Source organism: Leptinotarsa decemlineata, unplaced genomic scaffold, assembly GCF_025532065.1.
Source record: "Leptinotarsa decemlineata unplaced genomic scaffold, Ldec_3_MD MMD2_tig00026369_RagTag_RagTag, whole genome shotgun sequence".
NCBI lineage: Eukaryota > Metazoa > Arthropoda > Insecta > Coleoptera > Chrysomelidae > Leptinotarsa > Leptinotarsa decemlineata.
Window position 1 is genome coordinate 5,944,418 of NW_027412709.1, and position 22,128 is coordinate 5,966,545.

General features: G+C 32.8%; 3 protein-coding genes across 5 annotated transcripts in view; 2 read left to right on the plus strand and 1 right to left on the minus strand.

Moving 5' to 3' along the window:
• LOC111507510 (uncharacterized) overlaps positions 1-22,128 on the plus strand; it is a 484,193-nt gene that overhangs the window by 147,199 nt on the left and 314,866 nt on the right. The gene's annotated exons all lie outside the window — the stretch shown is intronic.
• LOC111506164 (uncharacterized) overlaps positions 9,997-22,128 on the minus strand; it is a 67,750-nt gene continuing 55,618 nt past the window's right edge. For all 3 annotated transcript variants that reach the window (XM_074185233.1, XM_074185232.1, XM_074185234.1), the window contains exon 6: positions 9,997-10,402. In XM_074185233.1, coding sequence (XP_074041334.1) covers positions 10,337-10,402 — 66 coding nt within the window. In that variant the 3' untranslated portion in view covers positions 9,997-10,336. The remainder of the gene's footprint in view (positions 10,403-22,128) is intronic.
• On the plus strand, positions 11,115-11,982 carry LOC141486775 (uncharacterized). Its single transcript, XM_074185311.1, has 2 exons — positions 11,115-11,473; positions 11,812-11,982. Exons 1-2 carry the CDS (start codon positions 11,302-11,304, stop codon positions 11,940-11,942), a joined length of 303 nt encoding a protein of 100 aa, XP_074041412.1. The 5' UTR covers positions 11,115-11,301; the 3' UTR covers positions 11,943-11,982.

A 22,128-nucleotide genomic window follows, 5' to 3' on the forward strand; every position in this document is an offset into this window, starting at 1 on the left:
GTTATGCTTACTTTTGGTGAAATTATGTCGTTACTTTGAACTAGGAATATTTGATTTTTAAATTTATTCAATGGTTGCTCTGATATTGGGATTTCTAAAATCGGGTCTTCTTGTGAAGAATGTTGTGTTTCATTTGAGTGTTTTATTTTCGGTTCTTCTTGTTGGGCTGGTACGACTATTATGTCTGAAAGTATTTTAATCTTCTTTTCCTCTGGAAATTTTTGTTTTTCTTTAGCTGGTTGAAAATGTCCTGTGTGATAATTTTCGGGTTGGGGTTCTTCTCTTAATTGATGTTTTTCGACTTCTTCATTGGCGAGTTCATCTATTTCTTGCACTATTTTGGCAATTTCATCAATCTCAGGGTTATCATTTTCATCTATGCGATATTCTGCGAAATCATCCAAACGGTCTTCTTCCGTATCGAAATTTCCTAGTATAGAATAATTTTCTAATGGATTTAGTTCAATTCTGGATAGGGCATCAGGAACGGATTTCGTTTTTCCTTTTCTATGTATGATGTTATATCCATACTCTTCTAATCTTAAGCGCCATCTTACTGATTTTCAAGAAGGGTGTTTTAAGTTGAATAACCATTGGAGTGGTTTATGATCGGTAACAATCGTAAATTTTCTAAAGTTCTTGAGGCATACGCGATGGGTTTATCTTTACCTATAGGGCCTTGTGATAATACAGCTCCAATTGCTACGTTAGAAGCATGGGTTGTCAAGATGAAAGGTTTACTAAAATCGAGATATTGAAGAAGAGGTTCATTAGTTAAAACTTGTTTACATTTTTCGAAGGTTTCTAGGAATTCGGCAGAATGAATGATTTTCTCTCCTTTTTTTAGACATTGAGTTAGCGGTTTTGTTTTAAGAATTCCGATTTGTCTAATTGTACTTTTAATTTAGCTCCTCTCAATACTTCAAAGACTTGTTTTAGATTAGAGATGTGTTCCTGAAGGAAGATCGAAAAAATTATTATATCGTCCATATAGACGAGACATATTTTGTTTCTTAGGTCTTTCAAAACGTAATCCATAACGCGTTGAAACGTCGCTGGAGCGTTCTTTGAACCAAACGGCATTCTGACATATTCGTAATGACCGTGTTCTACGTTGAAGGCTGTTTTGTCAATAGAATTTTCTTCCATCTCTATTTGGTGGAATCCTGAAGTTAAATCTAGAGTAATGAAGTAGTTACACTTCCCTGGTTTATCTAGTATAATGTCAATATTAGGAATGGTGTGTCGGTCATCAATAGTTTTTTCGTTTAATTTTCTATAATCAACGACAATTCTCCATTTTTTTTTTCCTGGGGCGTCCGCTTTCTTCGGTACAATCCAAATAGGGCTGCTCCAAGCTGATGATGATGGTCGTATTATTCCGTCATTCAACATTTTTTGTATTTGTTCATTTACTTCTTCTTTATGTCATTGAGGAAACCGATAGGATTTAGTATGTACTAGTATTTCGTCTGTCGTTTTAATTTCTTGTTTTATTTCGTTTGTGAAAGATAGTCTAGTATTCTCATCATGAAATATGTCTAAGACTGTTGAAATTGCGTTTTTTTCTTCCGTGTTCATATGGTCGGTCCTAATTTTACTTGTTATATCAGTTATAGAATTATTATTATGATTTTCAGGTAAGGCTTGTTCAATATTATAAAATTCAAATTGATCTTTATTTATTTGGTTGGATATGAACGGTTCATTCATTGTTATAGAGATAGGTTCATTAGTTTTATCAAAACTTTCGGAAGTTGCGCAGTAACTTTTAGCATAAGTCATTGTTTCAGGTACGTATAATTTATCAATGAATCCCTCTGAAATTATTATTTCTCCTTCACTGATATCGACGGGGTATTTTTTTATTAAAGTTTCATATTGTGGTATTTGGAAAGTGAAAGAAGTTTCGTGAGGCTGTTTATAGTAGAAAGGGATTTGTACAATTTTATTTCTTAACATTTGATTGCTGAATTCGATATTTAAGTCAAGATTTTCAAGCCTTTTAAACCTAAAATTCCATCAAAAAATTCATGAAATTGGAATAAAATATATTCCGTTTCTTAGTTGATTTGAAATTCTTCAAAAGCTGGGATAATAGCTTTATATTGAATTTCTTTTTCACCTAATGAAGTTTTTAACTGAGAGGGTTCTCTGAATATTCTCTCTGGATAATATTTTTCTCAAATAGATGATCTTAACATGGAAGTACGACATCCGATATTAATTAGTAGTTTAATAGGAGATTTTGGATTCGTATCTACGGTAATCCATTTATAGAGCCTGAATAAAGTTCTATTATACCGTCTTGTTTATCGGCGGCGGTTTGTAAACATTTTCGTCCTCGTATTCGGTGTTTGAGTCAGTTATTTCAGTCGTTTCTTGGGGAGTAAAGTAATATTCGTTTAATTCATCAGTTAATTGATATTGATCTGGAGGGTGTTGGTCTTCAATTGGGTATTGGTCTTTGACAGAGTATTGGCTAGTGGGGTAACCTAGTGTCATGTCGTATTCATTGTCATCATTATGTTCGTGAAGTTCCTCACTTATAAAGGTTTCTCTTGGGGGTTGCCTAAATGATCGGATATTTGTTGGACGGTAAGGCATATTTGATCTACTAACCGTAGGATTTTTAGAAGTAGTCGACATTGGTTGAATGATTCTAGTATCAGTTTCATTTGTTGGTTTAAACACATTTTGGGGTGGTCCAAACACTTGTTTATTCGTTAAAAATTTATGTTGAACTTGTTTAGGTTGGATATTTATGGGTTGGCTTGAAAATTGTGGTTTTTGGTTAAATTGTTGATAATTATCAAAAGGTCTATTTGACATTTGACTAGTAGGGGGTGTAGGATTTCTAAAGTTATAGTCCGTTCATAATTTGTCGATAGCACAAAATGAGGGCCCAAGTCATAAAACGGTCGTAAAACTCGTAAAATCATAGGCGGAGGTTCCTGAGGTGTTTATTCATTAAATATAAAGCTTCAGTTTATATTCGAAACTTGCCTTGAAAGGGTGAAGTTGTTACGAACGAAAATAATTTTTGGTTTAGTACATTTTTTAATCGCATTCAATTTACGGCTCGTTCGTGTTTCGGCGTCTACGGCAGTAATTAACGTCTCTAATATTTATTTTGCGAATTTTGTGCAGTGCGTGAGTAACTTTTTTTCATATTCCTACAAACATATACGTACCTTTCGTTCCTGTTTGTTTTGTTTGATTGCTTGCGACGGCTTCGTCATCATCATCAACATCATCAAGTTTTACACCGGTACTGTTGCGTACAGTCAGTAAGTCTGTATATTCACCAAGAGAGAAGACTATTGTTTTGAACGTTCACGATGCTCTGGTTTCTCAGAATCCCACAAACACTGTTCATAACATAATCAAGAGTTGTGCCAACATGACGGGCGTAGGGGAGTCAACAATATATAGGTTCCTATCAGAAAGAAAAAAAAAAAGATATAGCTAACCCAAATACAAACGAATACTTAAAGAGGGGGAGAAAACCTATTGAAATTGATGAATTTGCCAAAAATGGTATTCGAAGGAAAATTCACGAATTTTTTTACAAAAAAGAAATACCCAACTTAAACAAAATTTTACAAGAAGTTAGAGACGACCCGGATTTGCCTCATGTCGGACGAACCAAATTGTGGCAAGTTTTAAAAGAATTGAATTTCCGGTGGGAGAAATCAGACCGAAAATCACTTTTGATTGACCGGGAAGAGATAATATGTTGGAGAAGAAAGTATCTAAGATCTATACGAAAATTTCGGGCTGAAGGAAGGCCAATTTACTATCAGGACGAAACGTGGGTAAACGCAGGTCATACTCTCACAAAAATTTGGACAGATAAAAATATATCAAGCTCCAGGCAAGCCTTTATGGAAGGTTGGTCTACTGGTATTTCCCCACCCTCTGGTAAAGGCAGTAGATTAATAGTTTCTCACATTGGCAGTGAAAAAGGATTTGCTAAGCATGGTTTGTTGGAATTTGAATCCAAAAGCACAAAAGACTATCACGAGGAGATGACAGCTGATGTTTTCGAAGAGTATTTTGAGCAGATAATTGAACATATACCACCAAACTCAATTATAGTATTAGATAATGCACCTTATCATTCACGACTAGTTGAAAGACTTCCAACGACTGCGTGGAAGAAACAGGATATCATTGACTGGCTGCGGAATAAGTCCCTGCCTTACGAAGATGGAATGGTTAAAGCAGAACTTTTAAAAATTGCCCGGCAACACAAATCTAAGTTCAAGAAATACGTAGTTGACAAAATGGCGGAAAGACGAAACATCACAGTCCTTAGACTTCCACCCTACCACTGCGAATTAAATCCAATTGAACTCATTTGGGCACAAATGAAAAGCTATGTGGCTAGAAAAAATACAAGCTGTACGTGAATTGTTATATGAGTCTTTACAACATATTACAGAACAAAATTGGCGAGATGCAGTAAGACATGCAATAGAAGAAGAACAAAAAATGTGGGATCTTCACAATATAATTGATGCGACTGTAGATACACAACCGCTAATTATTAACCTGCAAGACGACTCGGATTCCAAAGATGATCCTATTTATTTTGAATTTGAATAGTTTTGTAAGTAATCGTAGTTTATATCATTTAAAAATAGGTATTAATTAAATAAATGTATCTTTTACAAATTGCAAGTAACTTATTATTTTTGAATAAAATAAAGAAAATTTTTTAAAATGAAAATACAGTTTACAGTACCTACAGTTTAAGAATATTAATATATTTATTTATTTAAAGTAACTAATGTTTTAATCATATACTCTACGACACTGGTCACTCATTTCCACTCAAAATACCTACATAATCGGATTAAAAGTTTTATAGCTGTATTGTATTTCTTCAGATACAAGGTGGGTTAGTCGAAAACATCTTAAACTGCCAGTTTTAGTTTGGTTTTTGTTATTATATCATATTAGCTGTTCTCTCTGTATTTCAGTTCTCTAATTAGGGTCAAACTTGCAGTGAGCTATCAACAAATTATGAACGGACTATAGTTTGTTGAAAGTTTGGTAAGTGTGAATAATTTTGTACAGGGAAATTACTATAATTTGGTTTTATTTGTTTTGGTGAATGTTGTTTTTGAACGTTAGTGCTTGGGCGATTCTGAAAAACCATATTTTGTGTTTGTCTAAAATTTTCATCTTCCAAAACTATTTTCATTGCTTCTTCAAGGCTATCTGGTTTTCGAACAATAACTTTATTTTGTAATCTAATAGTTGAATTTCTCATAAATACTTTCAAAGACTGTGATTGATATTGACGAATATATATCGCTTCAGTCTGTGGGTCTATAGCGGCAAGAGAATTAATTTTAAAGATTAATTCACTTCTCAGTACTTGTATTCTTTTTGCAAAATGAAGGGATGTTCGTTTCTATCAGGGACGAGTGTAAAAAGTTGTTGTTCAAGGTTATCTAAATTTTGTCTATCACCAAATGTATTTCTTAATTCATTTCTAATTAAAATCTATGTGTTCAATTCCGTTCTTGCACCAATCAATAATTGTGCTCTATCTCTCAGTTTACCAATAATAATACTCAAGATACACTGATTTAGTGTATCGTCAGCGCTACAATATTCATTATAAAATTTGTCAATTGCATTTATAAAAATTTCGAGGGTGTCTGGAGATCCATCATACAAAGGTATGGTGTCAGAATAAATTTTAAATAAAGTATAATTAATTTCGGTGGACATATTTGAAATGGATAGAGAGACAAGCGACTGTACTAAATCTTCAATTTCAGGTTTGGTCATGTGTTATTAAATAAATGAATAAATAAAATATTTATTAATCCTTTCAACTATTGTTAACAATAGATAGGATAAGTCAAAAACAGTGTCATTAAGTTTTAATTGACAAACAGGACGAAACGAGCACAATGATGACTAACATAGACCATGTAAAATACACTTCGATATCATCTCAAAATTGAAAAGTATAATTCAAATTCCTCAACAGTATAAGGAGTTCTGATAAGGAGTTCCCTAAGTCTATACTTAAAAACCGCCAGGGATCCCGCGTATTTTATTTCTTTCTTAGGACAGTTAAAAAAAACGGCAGCCTGCATTGATGGGAGATTTTTTGTAATAGGAGTGTTTGGGCTTGTTCAATTTGATATCATTTTTATTTCTGGTATTGTAAGAATGTGAATCACTATTAATGGGAAATGAATGTTTGTTATTGAAAATATATGATAATAGTTTCATTAAATAAATTGATGTAACCGTGAGGATCCGTTTAGTTTTGAAAACCTGTCTGTATGATTGGCGGCTACTAATGTTAAAGATAAGCCTTATAATTCTTTTCTGAGCAACAAAAATTCTTGTTATGTCTGATGCCTGACCCCATACTATAATATTGTAGGAAATTACGGAATACACAAATGCATAGTAAACCTGTAATAATGAATCTGTGTTCAAAATATTTCTTAGTGTTGCCAAAATATAAAAGCTTTTGTTGATTTTTTTACATAATATTTGTGTTTGATCTTCCCATGTTAGGTTACAATCTATAAGCGTTCCTAAGAATTTAGATGAAGTGGAGGTTTCAACAATATTATTATTGACTTCGAAGGTGAAATTAGAAGGTATTCCATGTTTTGTGTGAAACTCAATTATTACTGTCTTACTTTGATTCATTATTAGTGTATTCTGCATACAGTAATCCGCAAAATCTTTCAAAACTGAGTCATTTTTCTGCTGTAGTCTTTGGCGATCAGTGTCAGACACCACAATAGAGGTGTCATCAGCATACATGAAAACTTTACCGTCCTTTATATTATGAGGCAAGTCATTGACATAGGTAAGGAAGATCAAGGGACTCATGACACTTCCCTGCGGTGTTCCAAGATGTAAATCGTATTCCTTCGATTTGGTTTCACCGATTCTCACGATGATCTTCCGATCTTCAAGAAAGGACGTTATCCAGTAGTCGTTCACTGGGCCACGTAGACCTAGGTTGTTGATTTTTTCGGAGACGAAATTACGATTAACCGTGTCGAATGCCCGCGTTAGGTCAAACGATATGTCAATTACATACTCATTTTTGTCCATAAGATCATTAATGTGTTGGACAAGTTCTGTTATGGCTGTTTCGGTAGATAGGTCAGGGCGGAAACCATGCTGGCAATCAGTAAGTATTTTATGCTTTGTGAAGAAATCTGTAATTCTTTTGCAAATGATTTTTTCAATGATTTTGGAAAATATGCTCAGGAGAGCAATTGGGAGTTCGTAGGTCTCATCTACATTGCTCATGTTAGTGGATGGCATATTGCGCATTGTCTTCTCAAGGTGAAAACAGAATTCATTTACAGAGGCGTCATCGAAGCTACGGTAGGTATAGTACGGGTTTTCTATTTCAATTTTATTCTCAATATCAATATGAAGAGTAATATCAGTTATTTGAGCGTGATGGTCAGATAGACCTGGATCAAAGTTAATTACTTTGGTTAGTTCAGGGTGACTAGTAACAACAACATCAATACATGAAAAACTAGTTTTGTTATTGATAGTAAAAATTCTAGTGTAATTATTAATCATAGATGACATTCCGAAGGAGCTGAAAATATCAGTTAGGATTCTCGATTCAATTTTTCTTCCTTTCATATCGATGTTAAGAGAGCATCTTATCGGAAAAGATGAAAGAAAAGATGAAAGTTTGCTTTCTTCATGCTTTCTTCATTTATTCAGAGAAGAATCACGGTAATAATATTGCGAAGTTCATCACAAGAATATTTCTGAAGAGTCGTTGTGTGTCTGTGAAATTGATACTCTCTTTATATTTTCTGTCTAATAATCATATGATATGAGTAGCAAGTTATTCTTTAGCTTCTTTGTTTTACTAATTAATGAACACTATGCATTTATTGTTTGCAGTGAGTGAGGAAAGAGAAAAACGATTCAAATGTATGAAATGTTGATTCGGCGTTTTTCACTTAATTGTTTCAATTTGAATCAGTATTTAAATTTTCTTTCTTAATCTACGTGACTTCTTTAGTCCTGTCACCAATTTCAATTGCTATAAGAGAAAATGATGTCTGTTTTCGTTTTTGATTATGATAATCACTTTTCCGAAACTTCCACAAATATCTACGACAAAGATTTTAAGGAAATTTTGGAATCAGGTAGGGAAACTCGACTTACCTCGATGGTGTGTTAGTATTCTTTCTTGGAGGACTGTAGTAGCTGAGTCTGACGATCCGGTCTCTTTGGTGAGTGGTTGGTGGACGAAGCTGATTTCTTGTAGTGGACAAACACTTGGTACTGAAGAAAATTCAGGATCGATTTTCTTCCCCTATCCTACAATCGACTGCGCCAATTATAGTTTCGGGTTACGGGAATCACTTTTTAAAAAGACTTTATTCCGATTTACAGACTTTAATGTACAGAAGTTACTCTAACAATCGTACTAACAGAACTGACTCTTCCTTCAAGATAGGTAGCTTTTATAAGTTTATTGTAACTTAGTCAGCATTTGATAAATAAGCATAAATGAGGGTTTTATATACATAACTTGCATTTGACAGAAAGAAAATAAGAAAATGTGTGGTTACTGGAAGTGTTAGGAAACAAATAAATGTTGTGGGTAAGCAAATATTATCACATAAAAATTTACACAGTAGAAACATTTGTTTTTGTTGAGGATTGACCAGTTAAAAAATTATGCTGATCAAGATTATTCTCTACGAGAAATTGCCCACGATATGGGGATTTCTGTAAAATCCACCAGAACTATTTTCGGAAAAGAACAAATATAAATAAAGGATACGATATGCGAAGTGGTTAGGATGTACAAATAGGGAAGTTGGAAATATTTGTAAAAAAACAATATGACGGATGAATCAAATTTCCCCAAAATTGGTTGGTTTAACGAAAATATCCATTATAGGTGGGATAATATAAATGCACATTTACATAGGGAAACCAATTTCCAAGAAAGGTTCGGAATAAATGTTTGGTTAGGAATCGTGGTCGATTCCTAACGTTCCTTCCACGATGATCATTTGAATAGTGAAATGTATCTTCATTTTCTATTCAATGAATTCAATCGCTACTTAGATGAATTGCCACTGAATATTCGCTCCTCCCAATGATTCAGCAATAGTAAGGGGACATTTAGATGTGATATTCCCAAGAAAATGGATTGGAGACAATGGACCAATTAACAGATACATGAAGGATAAAGTGTTTCCAACACCAAGTACAGATATCGACCATCTCAAACAAAACATAAGAAATGCATGTATTCGTATTGAATCTATTATGCTAGAAAATTGCCACATAAATTGTTTGGACGGACAACTTATGTGTATTCAACAAAAAGGTCTTAAGTTCCAGCATAGTTGTTTTCATAACCTAGACGAATTTTTTACATCATGAAATAGTTTTTTTTTGTGATGTGTTTTATATTATGTATGTATATAATGAGTGTTTTTATATTGATACGAACACTGCGTTTTCATGTGTTCTTCATTGCTGGACAAATCCTATACATACTTATATGTCAGACGGATAATCAATAAATAAAAATAAAAAATTTATGAAGATTGCCATGTAGCTTTGATTTTCCATACACTTTTTTTTTCATTATATTGTATTCGTATCTGTTAAGGTTTAGAATATAGCAATGTTACTACATGATGTTTCTACATTTCAACCAATTTTCATAAATATGGATATCCATTACCCTCATTTGAAATCTACCTGTAGAGTTATGTGTGAAAGCAAACAAACGAATGAAGTATTGAAATAAATACTCACATAGTATATTTCCAAATTCTAAATAAATTTCAACCAAGTGACATTCGTTCATGCTTATTCTTCGTTATGTTTGTCGACTTTCGATTCAGTTATTTGTGATATTCTGTTCAAAAATTTCCAGTGTGTTTGACCTTTTGACAATGGAAGTTGAAACGTGTAACATTAACAAGAGAAATTATCAACAACATTCAAACGAATATATTTATCAATTATTAATGAAGAAAATTTAACAGAATTACATTTTGTAATGTAATATAACCATAGGAACCCTATTAGATTAAATTATCAGTAACCTATACTAATCTATTTGTTATCATTTATTTGATTGATAAAAACTTTGCGACATATTCACGAAAAACCTCCATTAGATTTATGAAATCATGAATATATTCATAAATTCATGAACACTGTTTTCAAAAAAATGGTGGCATCTCTCGAAATAAATATCAAGAATAAATATTGAACTTGAGCAAATCTTAATTATCACAGCCATTCTTTGCTGGCGGTTGGATTCTATTATCAACTACAAGAATTTGGATATCTCTCTGGATGCATTCTTCCTGAATTCGATGTAGTTCTGATCTGATTGCTGAAAAATAAGTTTGGATTAGTATATTTTGTTACCTCCTAGTTACTTTCTTCATGAGAATGACGAAAGTCAGAAACACCACTGATCTCATAATATATCATCTGATTATCTAACTTAATTCTATTTATCAACATGGTGTACTGAAAAGTTCGTAGGCTTATACTCAGATGGCGCTACTAGCATCAAATTCATATGATTTTTAGTTGAACCTTATCTTCAAAAGACACGTGTACAAATTTTACAGCTGTCGTACTATTAGTTTGTGGTGAAAAAATATTTTTAATGAAGCAAATTTTGTTGTTTGAAGAAAATGGATCGAAAGAAATTTAGATGGTTAACCCGTTACTACTCAACCAGCAAAATTATTTTATAATTTCATGGTGCTGCAACAGTTTCATTTTGTTGGTAATTTATAATTACTTCCAAAATGCTTATTGATTATATTAGACAAGCCGCGAACATAAGCAATAAAAGTGTTGAAAATCCCTTATAAAATAGTCACGAAATTATCACAGAAATGTTTTTACAATTAACTTATAAAACATATTTTCCTTCAAGAGTAAATTGTTTTGTAGCAGTTTTAAAAACTGTTTCGAAACAATTTATAAAAGTATTTCAATATTATTTTACAACTGCTTTCTGTAGCTTCAATGAAATCATCCTTTGCTCATATTCCAAACATTTTTGCTTACATTGTAGTCATATCGTATCATGCGATGATTCACAAGTTTAAAGAAATACCACAAAAACTGAAAAAAACCTTCATCAGCATTTCTCGTATTCGACCTGCTAAGGACTCCATTATATTGTCTTGTGCGATTGAGTTCACATTAAATATAACTATTTAACGTCGTTTTTCGAAAAAAAGTGGATTTGGCAGTTGTGTGTTGTTCGTAAAAATGCCTAAGCGTGCTCATAGTGATTCTGAAATTGTGGAGAGAGAGAAGAAACGGCAAAAATACAATAAATTAAAAAGGAAAATGGAAGAATTTCGTAATGAAGTTATGACTTTCTCCTCCGATTCTAAATTGTCAGGTGATAATATGCTGAATACTGTCTTTGATAACTCAGGTAAGAACTAAACCATTGAGGTAATTGAGGTTTATTGGCATGTATGGCCGAAAAATCCTTGTGATTTAATTACATTTAATGAAAGGGATTCTTGGAAATTGGATTTTTGGAATTCTAGTAATTGAATGAATTTATTAATAGCTAAATTTCCTTGTGAAATAATAAGTTTGGCTCAAGGCATTTTTGAAATGGCCACCCGAATCTTAATGATTCTTTGTTTGAATCTCAGAGATTTCATTGATGCCTGATCAAATTTATTAGTTATTATGTATATGTATATATGTGTACATATGTATTTATCTTTGAATATCAAAACTTATAATATCCCATCTTTGTAGATGTGGAAGCCCAACAAAGGGGTTTGGCTGTGACCACTGCGGATGTTCATGTAGATTCAAGTGATCCTATTAGTTTAGTAATCAATGAACCCGAACAAGCGCCGGCTGACCCCGTAAAAAACAAAAATTAATCGAACAATATCTTGCCGCTCAAAATTGTGACGCACTATTAGCCCCTATCTTAAATGAAGAGATTGCAAAAGGTTTAAAAGAAAATACAGTACGTGAAAATAAATATTTATCAAAAATTCAAACTCAAATAGCCGCTGGCCTTGTGGCGTTATATGATCCTATTAGCATACTGGTTTCAAACAAAAACTCTGCAAACGATAATAATCAACTCCTACAGAAAATAGCTGATTCAACAAAAATATTTACAGATGTTTTTTACCAGATATCACTTCATAGAAGATTTTTATTGAGTTCATTTTTCAACCCTCAATACAAAAAGTGTTTGGAGAATCAGAGAATCAGAAAATTGACAAATATTTATATGGTGAAAATTTATTAGAAAAGGTAAAAGAGTTCCGAGAAGCTTCTAGTGCATCTTCAAAGGTTGGAGGCATTACAAAACCTAAACATACATATCTTCAAAAGGATCATTTAAACTACCAAGGTCAATTCAACAAACCCAAGTTCAAGCAGAGAACAGAGAGGAACGACAAGACATTCAAAAAACAAACACCCTGAACAACGAAAAAGAACTAACTGTAGGGGTATGTACTGAAACCGCCGGTAGATTGTCTAGATATTTCAACCAATGGGCCAAAATTACCAACAATACAATTATTCTGAGTTGGGTTACAGGATTTAAAATTCCCTTTCTGAAAGTACCGGTTCAACACAGAACGCCAAAAATTTGCATTTTTGCGTGATTATATGCATTTGCATTGCATATAATCACGTGATAAATGAATTAGGAATAAAAGGAGTCAGAACTCAGATGGGGGCATCAGATTCGTTTTGAATCTTAAAGAAACTTAACGAATACATTAATGCCCCTCACTTTAAATTAGAGGACTATAGATCCGTTTTGAAATTGATCTCAAAGGGTGATTTTATGGCAAAACTTGATTTGAAGGATGCGTATTTTGCAATTCCTATAGATAAGAGTTGCAGGAAATTTTTAAGATTTGAATTTAATAAAAAAATATATCCATTTAAAGTTTTGCCTTTTGGTTTAAATATAGCTCCTTTTGTATTTACAAAAATATTAAAACCATTATTACATTATTTGAGATCTAGAGGATTTGTTTCGAAAGTTTATTTACATGATATGTTACTTTTAGAATCATCGTATAAATTATGCAAAGAAAATATAAAACTCACGATACAACTATTTACTTCGTTGGGATTTATAATGAATCGGAACAAAGTATAATTAATCCATCACACGAAATAACATTTTTAGGCTTCGCTTTCAATTCAAAGAAATTTATTTTTTCAGCAACACCAGAGAAAAAAAACATAAAATTTTGAGGCAAGTTAATAAATTCATGTTGGAAAAAAAAAGCAGAATTGAAGATTTTGCAGCTTTAATTGGCCAATTACTCGCGGTCTATCCTGCTGTCAAATATGGCTGGATGTATATCAAGCTTTTTGAACGAGAAAAATGGTTAGCATTATTGAAAGAAGATAATAATTATAATAAAAAAATGGTAATTCCAGAGTACTTGAAAAATTACTTTTTATGGTGGTTGAAGAATTTAGAAACAAGAAAACAGCAAATAAAAAAAGCTCCTTTTATAAAAAAAATATTTACTGACGCGTCGCTTAAGGGTTGGGGGGTGTGTTGTGGATCAGAAAAGACTCACGGTTTTTAGAATTTCCTTAATCAAAAAGATTTTCACATAAATTATTTGGAGTTATAGTCTATTTCAAAAGAGTGTAGAGTAATAAATCATGAAGTGTCATAAAATTTGCCTGAATTTCGTTGTCGTCCATGGGCGTAGGCAAATCTTAGGATTATTAAACTTAATAATTAAAGTAAATTAAAAATTACAGACATAGATAATAATAAAAGGCCATTTTTGGGAAGTAATTTGGTCTAAAACTAAGTACCTACATGTATTTAGGTAAGTAAAATTTCTTAAAAAAAGATTAAGATTAATTTTAGTGGTTCTTGTAAACTTATTTAATATGCAATTTGGGTTCATATACTTGAGCATGATTTCTCAAAAAAGGGTTAACACTTAGTTCCGAGGTGCCATGTCATTATAATAATCCCTTTTTGACCCTGCCCACCAATCATGCAATACCTATTAAACCCAGGTAATTAAGAAAAAGGGTTTAAATATATTGTAATGGTGTCTTAAACATTCGAGTTATAATAGTAATTGTTACTACACCAATTAAACGTACAGTGATATTGTGATATAGAAATAGTGAAAGAAAAATAGTGACATTTACTCCAAAGAAAAGAAGTGTAAAAAATTCTCCGCTATCTGTTTGCGAAAAAGTTATAATTTTAAATGTATATGATTGCATAAAACACGATCACCCTAGTTTGTCTGTGCAAGAAAGTGTTGAGCGATGTGCCCGAATGACTGGAATTGGACAGTCCACGATTTTTAAATTATTGCGAGAAAGAAAGATATCAGGCCAGGTAAGTCCATGCAAGAGAAAATCAGGAAGACCAATAAAAATCTTAGATGAAGACACCAAATGTGACATTCGAAGAAAAGTTCATTCATTTTATTTTAAAAAGGAAATACCCACTCTTGAAAAAATATTTATCGAGATAAGCCAAGATAACGATATTCCTTTGATATCCAGAAAACTTTTATGGAAAACTTTAAAAGGTATGAATTTTGCCTGGGAAAAGCATAATCGAAAGGCACTATTACTGGAAAGTGATGAAATTGTTTGCTGGAGACGAAAATATTTGACAACTATAAAGCAGTACCGCAGAGAGCAGAAGAAAATTTTTTATCTTGATGAGACGTGGATAAACGAAGGTTATATAGTCAAAAAAATGTGGCAAGATAAAAATATAACAAGTTCTCGCCAAGCTTTCATAGAAGGCCTTTCGACGGGTATTAAAGTGCCTTCGGGAAAAGGGAAGAGGCTTATAATTGCTCACATTGGAAGCGAAGACGGATTTTTAAAAGAAGGTTTGTTAAGCTTTGAGTCGTGCCGGACGGGAGATTATCATGAGGACATGAATTCGGATGTCTTCGAAGACTACTTCGGGAAAATGTTAAAATTTCTTTCAGCTGATTCGGTCGTGGTTATGGATAATGCAAGCTACCATTCAAGGCGCTTAGAGAAGGTACCAACTTCAGCTTGGAGAAAGCAAGAAATTATTAACTGGCTGTCAAAAAAAGGTATTCAGTTTGAGACGAATTCAGTAAAGAAGGAACTACTAGCCATAGTAAAACAACATAAATCTCGCTTCATGAAATATGCCGTAGAAGATGTAGCAGAAAAGTATAAAGTAACTGTGCTGCGCCTACCGCCATATCATTGCGAATTAAATCCTATAGAACTTATATGGGCACAAGTTAAAGGATATGTTGCAAGGCACAATACCACATTTAAAATGAAAGATGTCAAGGTATTGTTTGATCAAGCCATTATGGAAATCACATCAGAAAACTGGCAAAAAGCAATCCAGCGTGTTTTAAAAGAGGAAGATAAAATGTGGGAACTGGACAACTTGGTCGATCAGGTGGTTGACCCTATAATTATAACACCAGGGGATGATGACAGTTCTTCGGATGAAGACTATACTGATGTAGAATAATTTAATTGAATTGTAAATATACTGTAGCGGGATAAGCAATCTGGACAGAGACCAGTGTATCAGTGACAGTGACACTTTTGCTTAGGTTAGGGTTTAGAATTAAGGGTAGTCTGAATAATTATTTTCTCGGAAGGTTCTCGAAAATTGTACCTAGTAATCTCTAGAACATTCAATTAGGGTATAAATAGAGTGTTGTTAAACGTTAAGGGAAGTTCACAGTTTTAGTATTGTTCAAGTGTCAAATTGTAATAACGTATCCAGTAAAGTTCTTGTCGTTTTTGTGAATAAATTGATTTAAAGTCCCCACAAGTGTTTCAATACGTAAAGTTCGTTCGTGTGTGTTTGTGAGTATTTCCCGATTTCGGTTCGTATATATTTTATTGTTACATTTTATATTTTTTTAATAACACTGTTCTGCTGTATTAAATTTTTATTTCCTTTAATATAATTTTTATGAATGCATATTCTTTTGGCAATTATCCCACTAGCGCGCCTCTGGCTCAGTATTTATCCGTCGATAACAATGGACAAATCCCTTAAAACAGGGTGATACCTACCTGCTCTTTATGAAACGACATAATTTTGCAATGCGGACTAGGGAAGTGACAGAATTTATTGACGGATCACCCTGTAGCGCTTTTGAATACTTAATGAGATTTTATTACTCTACACTCTTTTGAAATAGACTATAGTTGCCGCTTTTTGCGGACTGAAATCATTTGCAAAAGATCTAAAGGATTCCAGTATTTTACTCAGAATTGATAACACTACTGCCATATCCTATATAAATAGAATGGGCAGCGTTCGGTATGAACATTTTAATAATATATGCAAGGATATTTGGCAATGGTGTGAGGAGCGTAATATTGAATATTTTTGCGTCATATATAAGTTCAAAGGAAAATATAATTGCTGACTTAGAATCACGCTCATTGAGGATAGATACTGAGTTTTCATTAAGTGAAATATTTTTGCGCTATTTAGTCACCCAGAAAAAGACCTTTTTGCTTCCGAACAAAATACAAAATGCAAACGATATGTTTCTTGGAAACTCGATCCGGGATCGGAAACTGTTAATGCATTTACGTTAACATGGTCCAATTTTAAGTTTTACGCTTTTCCACCATTTTCCATGGTATCTAGAGTACTAGATAAAATTATTTGTGATAAAGCGAAAGGAATTGTTGTTGTACCCAAATGGTCGAATCAACCATGGTACCCTGAATTCTGAAAAATGCTAATAGAATCCGAAATTATTTTAGGGCCAGGTAAACACTTAATTTCATCTCCTTCCAGCTTACCACATCCGAACTAGAAACACCTTACCCTGGCTGTAGGGATTTTGTCAGGCTAGCATTTCTAAGAAGAAATATTCCGGAAGCTGGAATTCCCATACTTCTCTCTTCTATTTGTGAAAAAACTCTAAAGCAGTATGATTCGGTTTTAAAGAAGTGGTGGAGCTATTGCAGTGCATAAAATTTCATTCCGTTCAATTACGATTTGAAGATCTCAATTAATTTTTTGAAAAGTTTAGTAGATAAAGGCCTTTCTTACAGCTCAATAAATATGCATAAATCAGCCTTGTCACTAGTAATAAGATTTTCGAGTAATGAAGATTATATTTTCAAACGGTTTCTGAAGGGCATTTATAATATGACACCTCCTATGCCCAAATATTTCCTTAGAAAAGCTTGTTCATAAACTAGTAGCTTTACTGGCCTCAACATCGGCTCATAGGATACAAACAATTTCGTTAATTAAGATTGAAAATATCATTATTGAAAATTAAGTTTTAGAAATTGAAATTTCAGATAGAATCAAGACATCAGACAGAGATAAAAATCAACTGATTCTTAGATTTCCATTTTTTTAGAGAGAAACCACCACTTTGTGTTGCATCTCTGATATCTCATTATCTATTGTTAAGGCCTAAAAATGAAGAACGACTGATTATTACTACTAAGAAACCATTTAGGACAGCTTCGACACAGACATTGAGCCGATGGATAAAAAATGTATTAAGCTTAAGTGGCATTGACTGTAATATTTTTAAGGGCTATAGTACTCGACATGCCGCAACATCTGCAGCGGCTCTAGCTGGCCTCAGTGTAGATGTAATTCGTAAAACCGCTGGTTGGACTAAAAAATTCAGAAATATTCAATAGATTTTACAATAAACCTCTAGCAGACGATCCAACTGAATTTGCTAAAACTATTTTATCTATTAAAAATAGTACTAAATAGTTGAGGTATAATGTATGTGAATAAACATTGGTGCATACTTTTCATTTTTTTCATTTTTGGTAACCAGTTGTTGTCCACCTTTGCAATTGGCTGCACCGCGCTGATGAGGCCAATAGCCAGAAACACGTGTCCGCGGTTTGCCTCCATATTTCCTGAGTGTCATGTCCACGAATTTCCTCCTTGTGATTTATATCATACACACTCAATTATATCTATATCTCTGTATCTATATCCTGGACCCGGAAGTCACGCAGGTAGCTATAGCTGCCTACGTGGTGATGTTAGATGATGCCTGGGAATGCTAGGTCATTGAAACCACAAATGTGCGGTTGGCTCCTGTTGGTGACACCGTGCATATGTGATGTTTTTTTTTTCATTTTTGGTAACCAGTTGTTGTCCACCTTTGCAATTGGCTGCACCGCGCTGATGAGGCCAATAGCCAGAAACACGTGTCCGCGGTTTGCCTCCATATTTCCTGAGTGTCATGTCCACGAATTTCCTCCTTGTGATTTATATCATACACACTCAATAATATCTCTCTCTCTCTCTCTCTCTCTCTCTCTATATATATATATATATATTTTTTTTTTTTCTTGCTTCTATACTTATAGTAAATAATAATATACCTAATAAATTTATTGTTCATATTTATATGTTATATCTGATTGTATTTCTTTTTTGTTTTCGTTTGTTAAGTATACAATATTTTTTACATTTATAGTTATGTTACATAAATATATTCTTTCTATGAAAATAAATAATGATGTTATTGGATTAATAATCAAGTTTTCATTTTTATTGCAAAGTATGAGAGTTCATAGATTGTGTGTCTTTGATAGCATATTTCTTTAAACATCTAGAATATAAGCGAAAATGTTCGGAATATGAGCGAAGGATAATTGAAAGATTGTTCGACTTACCTGTAAGGAGGGACAATCTAAATTATCCGAGCTCATATTCCGAACATTTTTGCTGCCCGCCCTAAGATCCACGCCCAAATTACAATCTATTCACTCTTAGAACGCTTTCACGCGACAATATAATGAAGTCCTTAGCAGGTCGAATACGAGAAATGCTGATAAAGATTTTTCTCAGTTTTTGTGGAATTTCTTTAAACTTGTGAATCATCGCATGCTACGATATGACTACAATGTAAGCAAAAATGTTCGGAACATGAGCTCGGATAATTTAGATTGTCCCTCCTTACAGGTAAGTCGAACAATCTTTCAATTATTTTTTTGGAATGCATTCAAAACACAATTTTGTTTTCATTAACATATTGTTCACTTTGATGATAATTCCCCAACTATTTTATAGTATGTTATATTTACTACAATCCCAAAACAATAAAATAACTGTTATAAAATCAATTGCTTTCGCTAATATATATTTGCTGTCGCCAAGAATAAAATGTAGCTTTCAAGAAAAATCAGCAGACATTGATTTTAGAGGTCGTTTAATGAAGTATAATTTGTCAGTTTTAATTGATCAGCGTCCTAATAACTATATACCTAATAAAGTCGTGTGATATTGGTCATTGGTGAAACTTTAAGAAAAGTGATTCGTTTAAGACCCACGTAACCTAGTGCTTCAATTTTGTTCTTGCTAAAAACAAAAAAAGGTTATTGATGATTGAAATCCGTCGATTTGAGTGGAGCACCATGTTTATATACCCTCAAATCACTAGCTCAAAACTCCTTCAAAATTCAGCCTTTATAATCGATGGAAGAAGCTTTTTAGCCAAAACATCGCGACAAATAATATTTATCCAAATAAATATGTGAGAAATACTATCTTCATTTTTATAGAAATCTGAAGCTTCAAAAGTAGTCTGACTCTGTGGCAATACCATCACTCCTAGAACTAAGTTTCATAGGGGTAACATATAAGCTAAAATACATCAAAATTCTTGCTATTGATACCAATTTATTTTATAGAAATACGTTATTTTGAAATTATAGCAATTCGGAATACTGACATTGGATTAGTTGAAAATAAAATATGAAATAATGCAGATATAGTGATATTTACAGATGAAAAATGCACAGATATTATGAGATTATATTATTAAGAACAGAGTTAATTTGCGACTAGAACATTTATACGTCGATAAAATATATATAATAATATAATTATTATAGGTATATATAATAGTATAATTAATAATTTTTTTCCACACTTCCAGTGAAAGAGTGGCGCGCTTGAATTTCAATAATAATAGGCTATATATTTGTCAATAAAATTCCATTTGCAGTTAAAATATCAATCTTTGAAGCACAAACAATGTCTTCAACAGTTTTAAAAGTACATAGTGAAATTATGAAAATGGCCACAACTTTTTATTTGTTGGTTTCTAGTTGGTGACATATCTATCATATTTTTCTAGTGTCCAATACAAAATTACTTCTGACGCCTTTAAGAGAACATTTTGAACACTTTTTTATTTTATTGTTATCGTTTCAGGCTGCATTATATTATATAAAGCTTACTTAGTATTACTAAAAAACTGTTATGAAATTGTATTTCAATTATTTTATAAGATTCTTTACGAACAGTATCAGAAAAATTTCATAGTGACTGCCGAAATGTTTATACAACAGTTTTGTAGTGTTTGTAAAAGGCTTCACAAAATATCAATTGAAGACTATATTGTTTTATAAAACGGTGCCAATTTCCTATTTATAACTGATTTATAAACACATTGAAAACATTTCTGGGAGAAATATAGTTTTATAATTTGTTTCCCCCGAAACGTTTTCGCAACCATTATGAAATATAAAATTGCTAGTTGGGTGCTACCTACAGGTATAAGTTACTCAAGTAGTACAACACGGTCCTAGAAAACCATTAAAGAAGGGGCCAAGAAAAATATAAAAATGAAAATAGTGTATTGAAATACATGTTTTTTTCAACATAATAAAGTAAAAAATGAAAGAAATCTATCTGACAAACAATTAACACAATTTTTTTTGCACATTGTAGGCATATGGGATTTTTAAACACCGCACAATTGATGTTGGTTTTTCTGTTTTGTTTAGCAGGACATAATGAACTCCATTTGCATTCGGACTTCGAAACAACTTCTAAGGGTTCAATGGTGCGTTCGATAACAATTTTAAAAATATTTGAAGTCACTTTACGTAGTTTGTGGTTGACATAATGAAATCCCAAGTTCTTTGATTTATTCAGATCTCTCAATTTCTTTTCCATTTGGAGGAAATTGATATAGAACTTCACCATTGACAGCTGTAACATTAAGAATCATGGAAAATATCGTCATAGACCATCAACGGATCCGCCTGGATGACACCTCCTCTTGTGCGGTTATGAAAAATAATTATTTCAGGTTTCTCAGTATTCCCATCAACTACTTCATTATTGTGCATACAATGTTTTGCTTTGGTATGTAAGACACCAACGTCAACTCTGACTGAAAACCAAAAACGGATTTCTGCTCTTCTCATTTCCTTTGAAGTCATAATTCGGAATAAATGTGTTTCTCTTGTTTACAGTACCAACGAGAGTAATTTTTTGCAATAATAGTTCATTTGCAAGTTCAACAGAGGTGTATCAATTGTCTGTTGTAACATTTCCACCACTATTACTTATTGGTTGTAATCCAAGTACAAATTTGGATGCACCACCTAATTCAGTTTTATTTTTTTTGTTCCACCAACTGCTGCACCTGTATATGTTTCTGCGTTTACCATGTGATGTGTTTTTGAGTCTGCCATAGTTTTTATTTTCAAACCATATTCAGCAGGTTTATTAGGTATATACAGGGAGTTTCAAATTCGATCCTCACTCGTTGGGTAACTTCTTAGTGGTGTTTCATTGCATCCCTCTACTGCTAGTATTTTGAAATTATCATTTGGCAAAACACACCCTAGCAAGGTTATGGTATCAGTATTTTGGTATGCGCAAGCTATAATATTCATCGACCTCCAAAAGGGAGAAAACATCAACACCGCCTATTGGAGCATTTGAAAGACAAAATCGCGAAAAATCGGCCCCATTTGAAAATAAAAATAAAATTCTTTTCCATCAAGATACTGCACCGTGTCACAAATCAATGAGTTCACATTAAATATGCCAATTCATGCAAAATTGCATCGTAGCGCGACTAATATCGAGTGATCCAACTAAAAGTATGCACCCTGCTTTTCTTCTTTTTTTCTTTGTAACTTAACGCAAAAATGCTCGAACAGGTCAATTTTGCTTTTGAGGGGGACACATTTGAGATGTATTTTTCTACATGTGCCTTTAACCCCCTAGCGAGGATGAGTAACAACCCTAAAATTTTAAATGGAAAGTGGGGTCGAGTGATA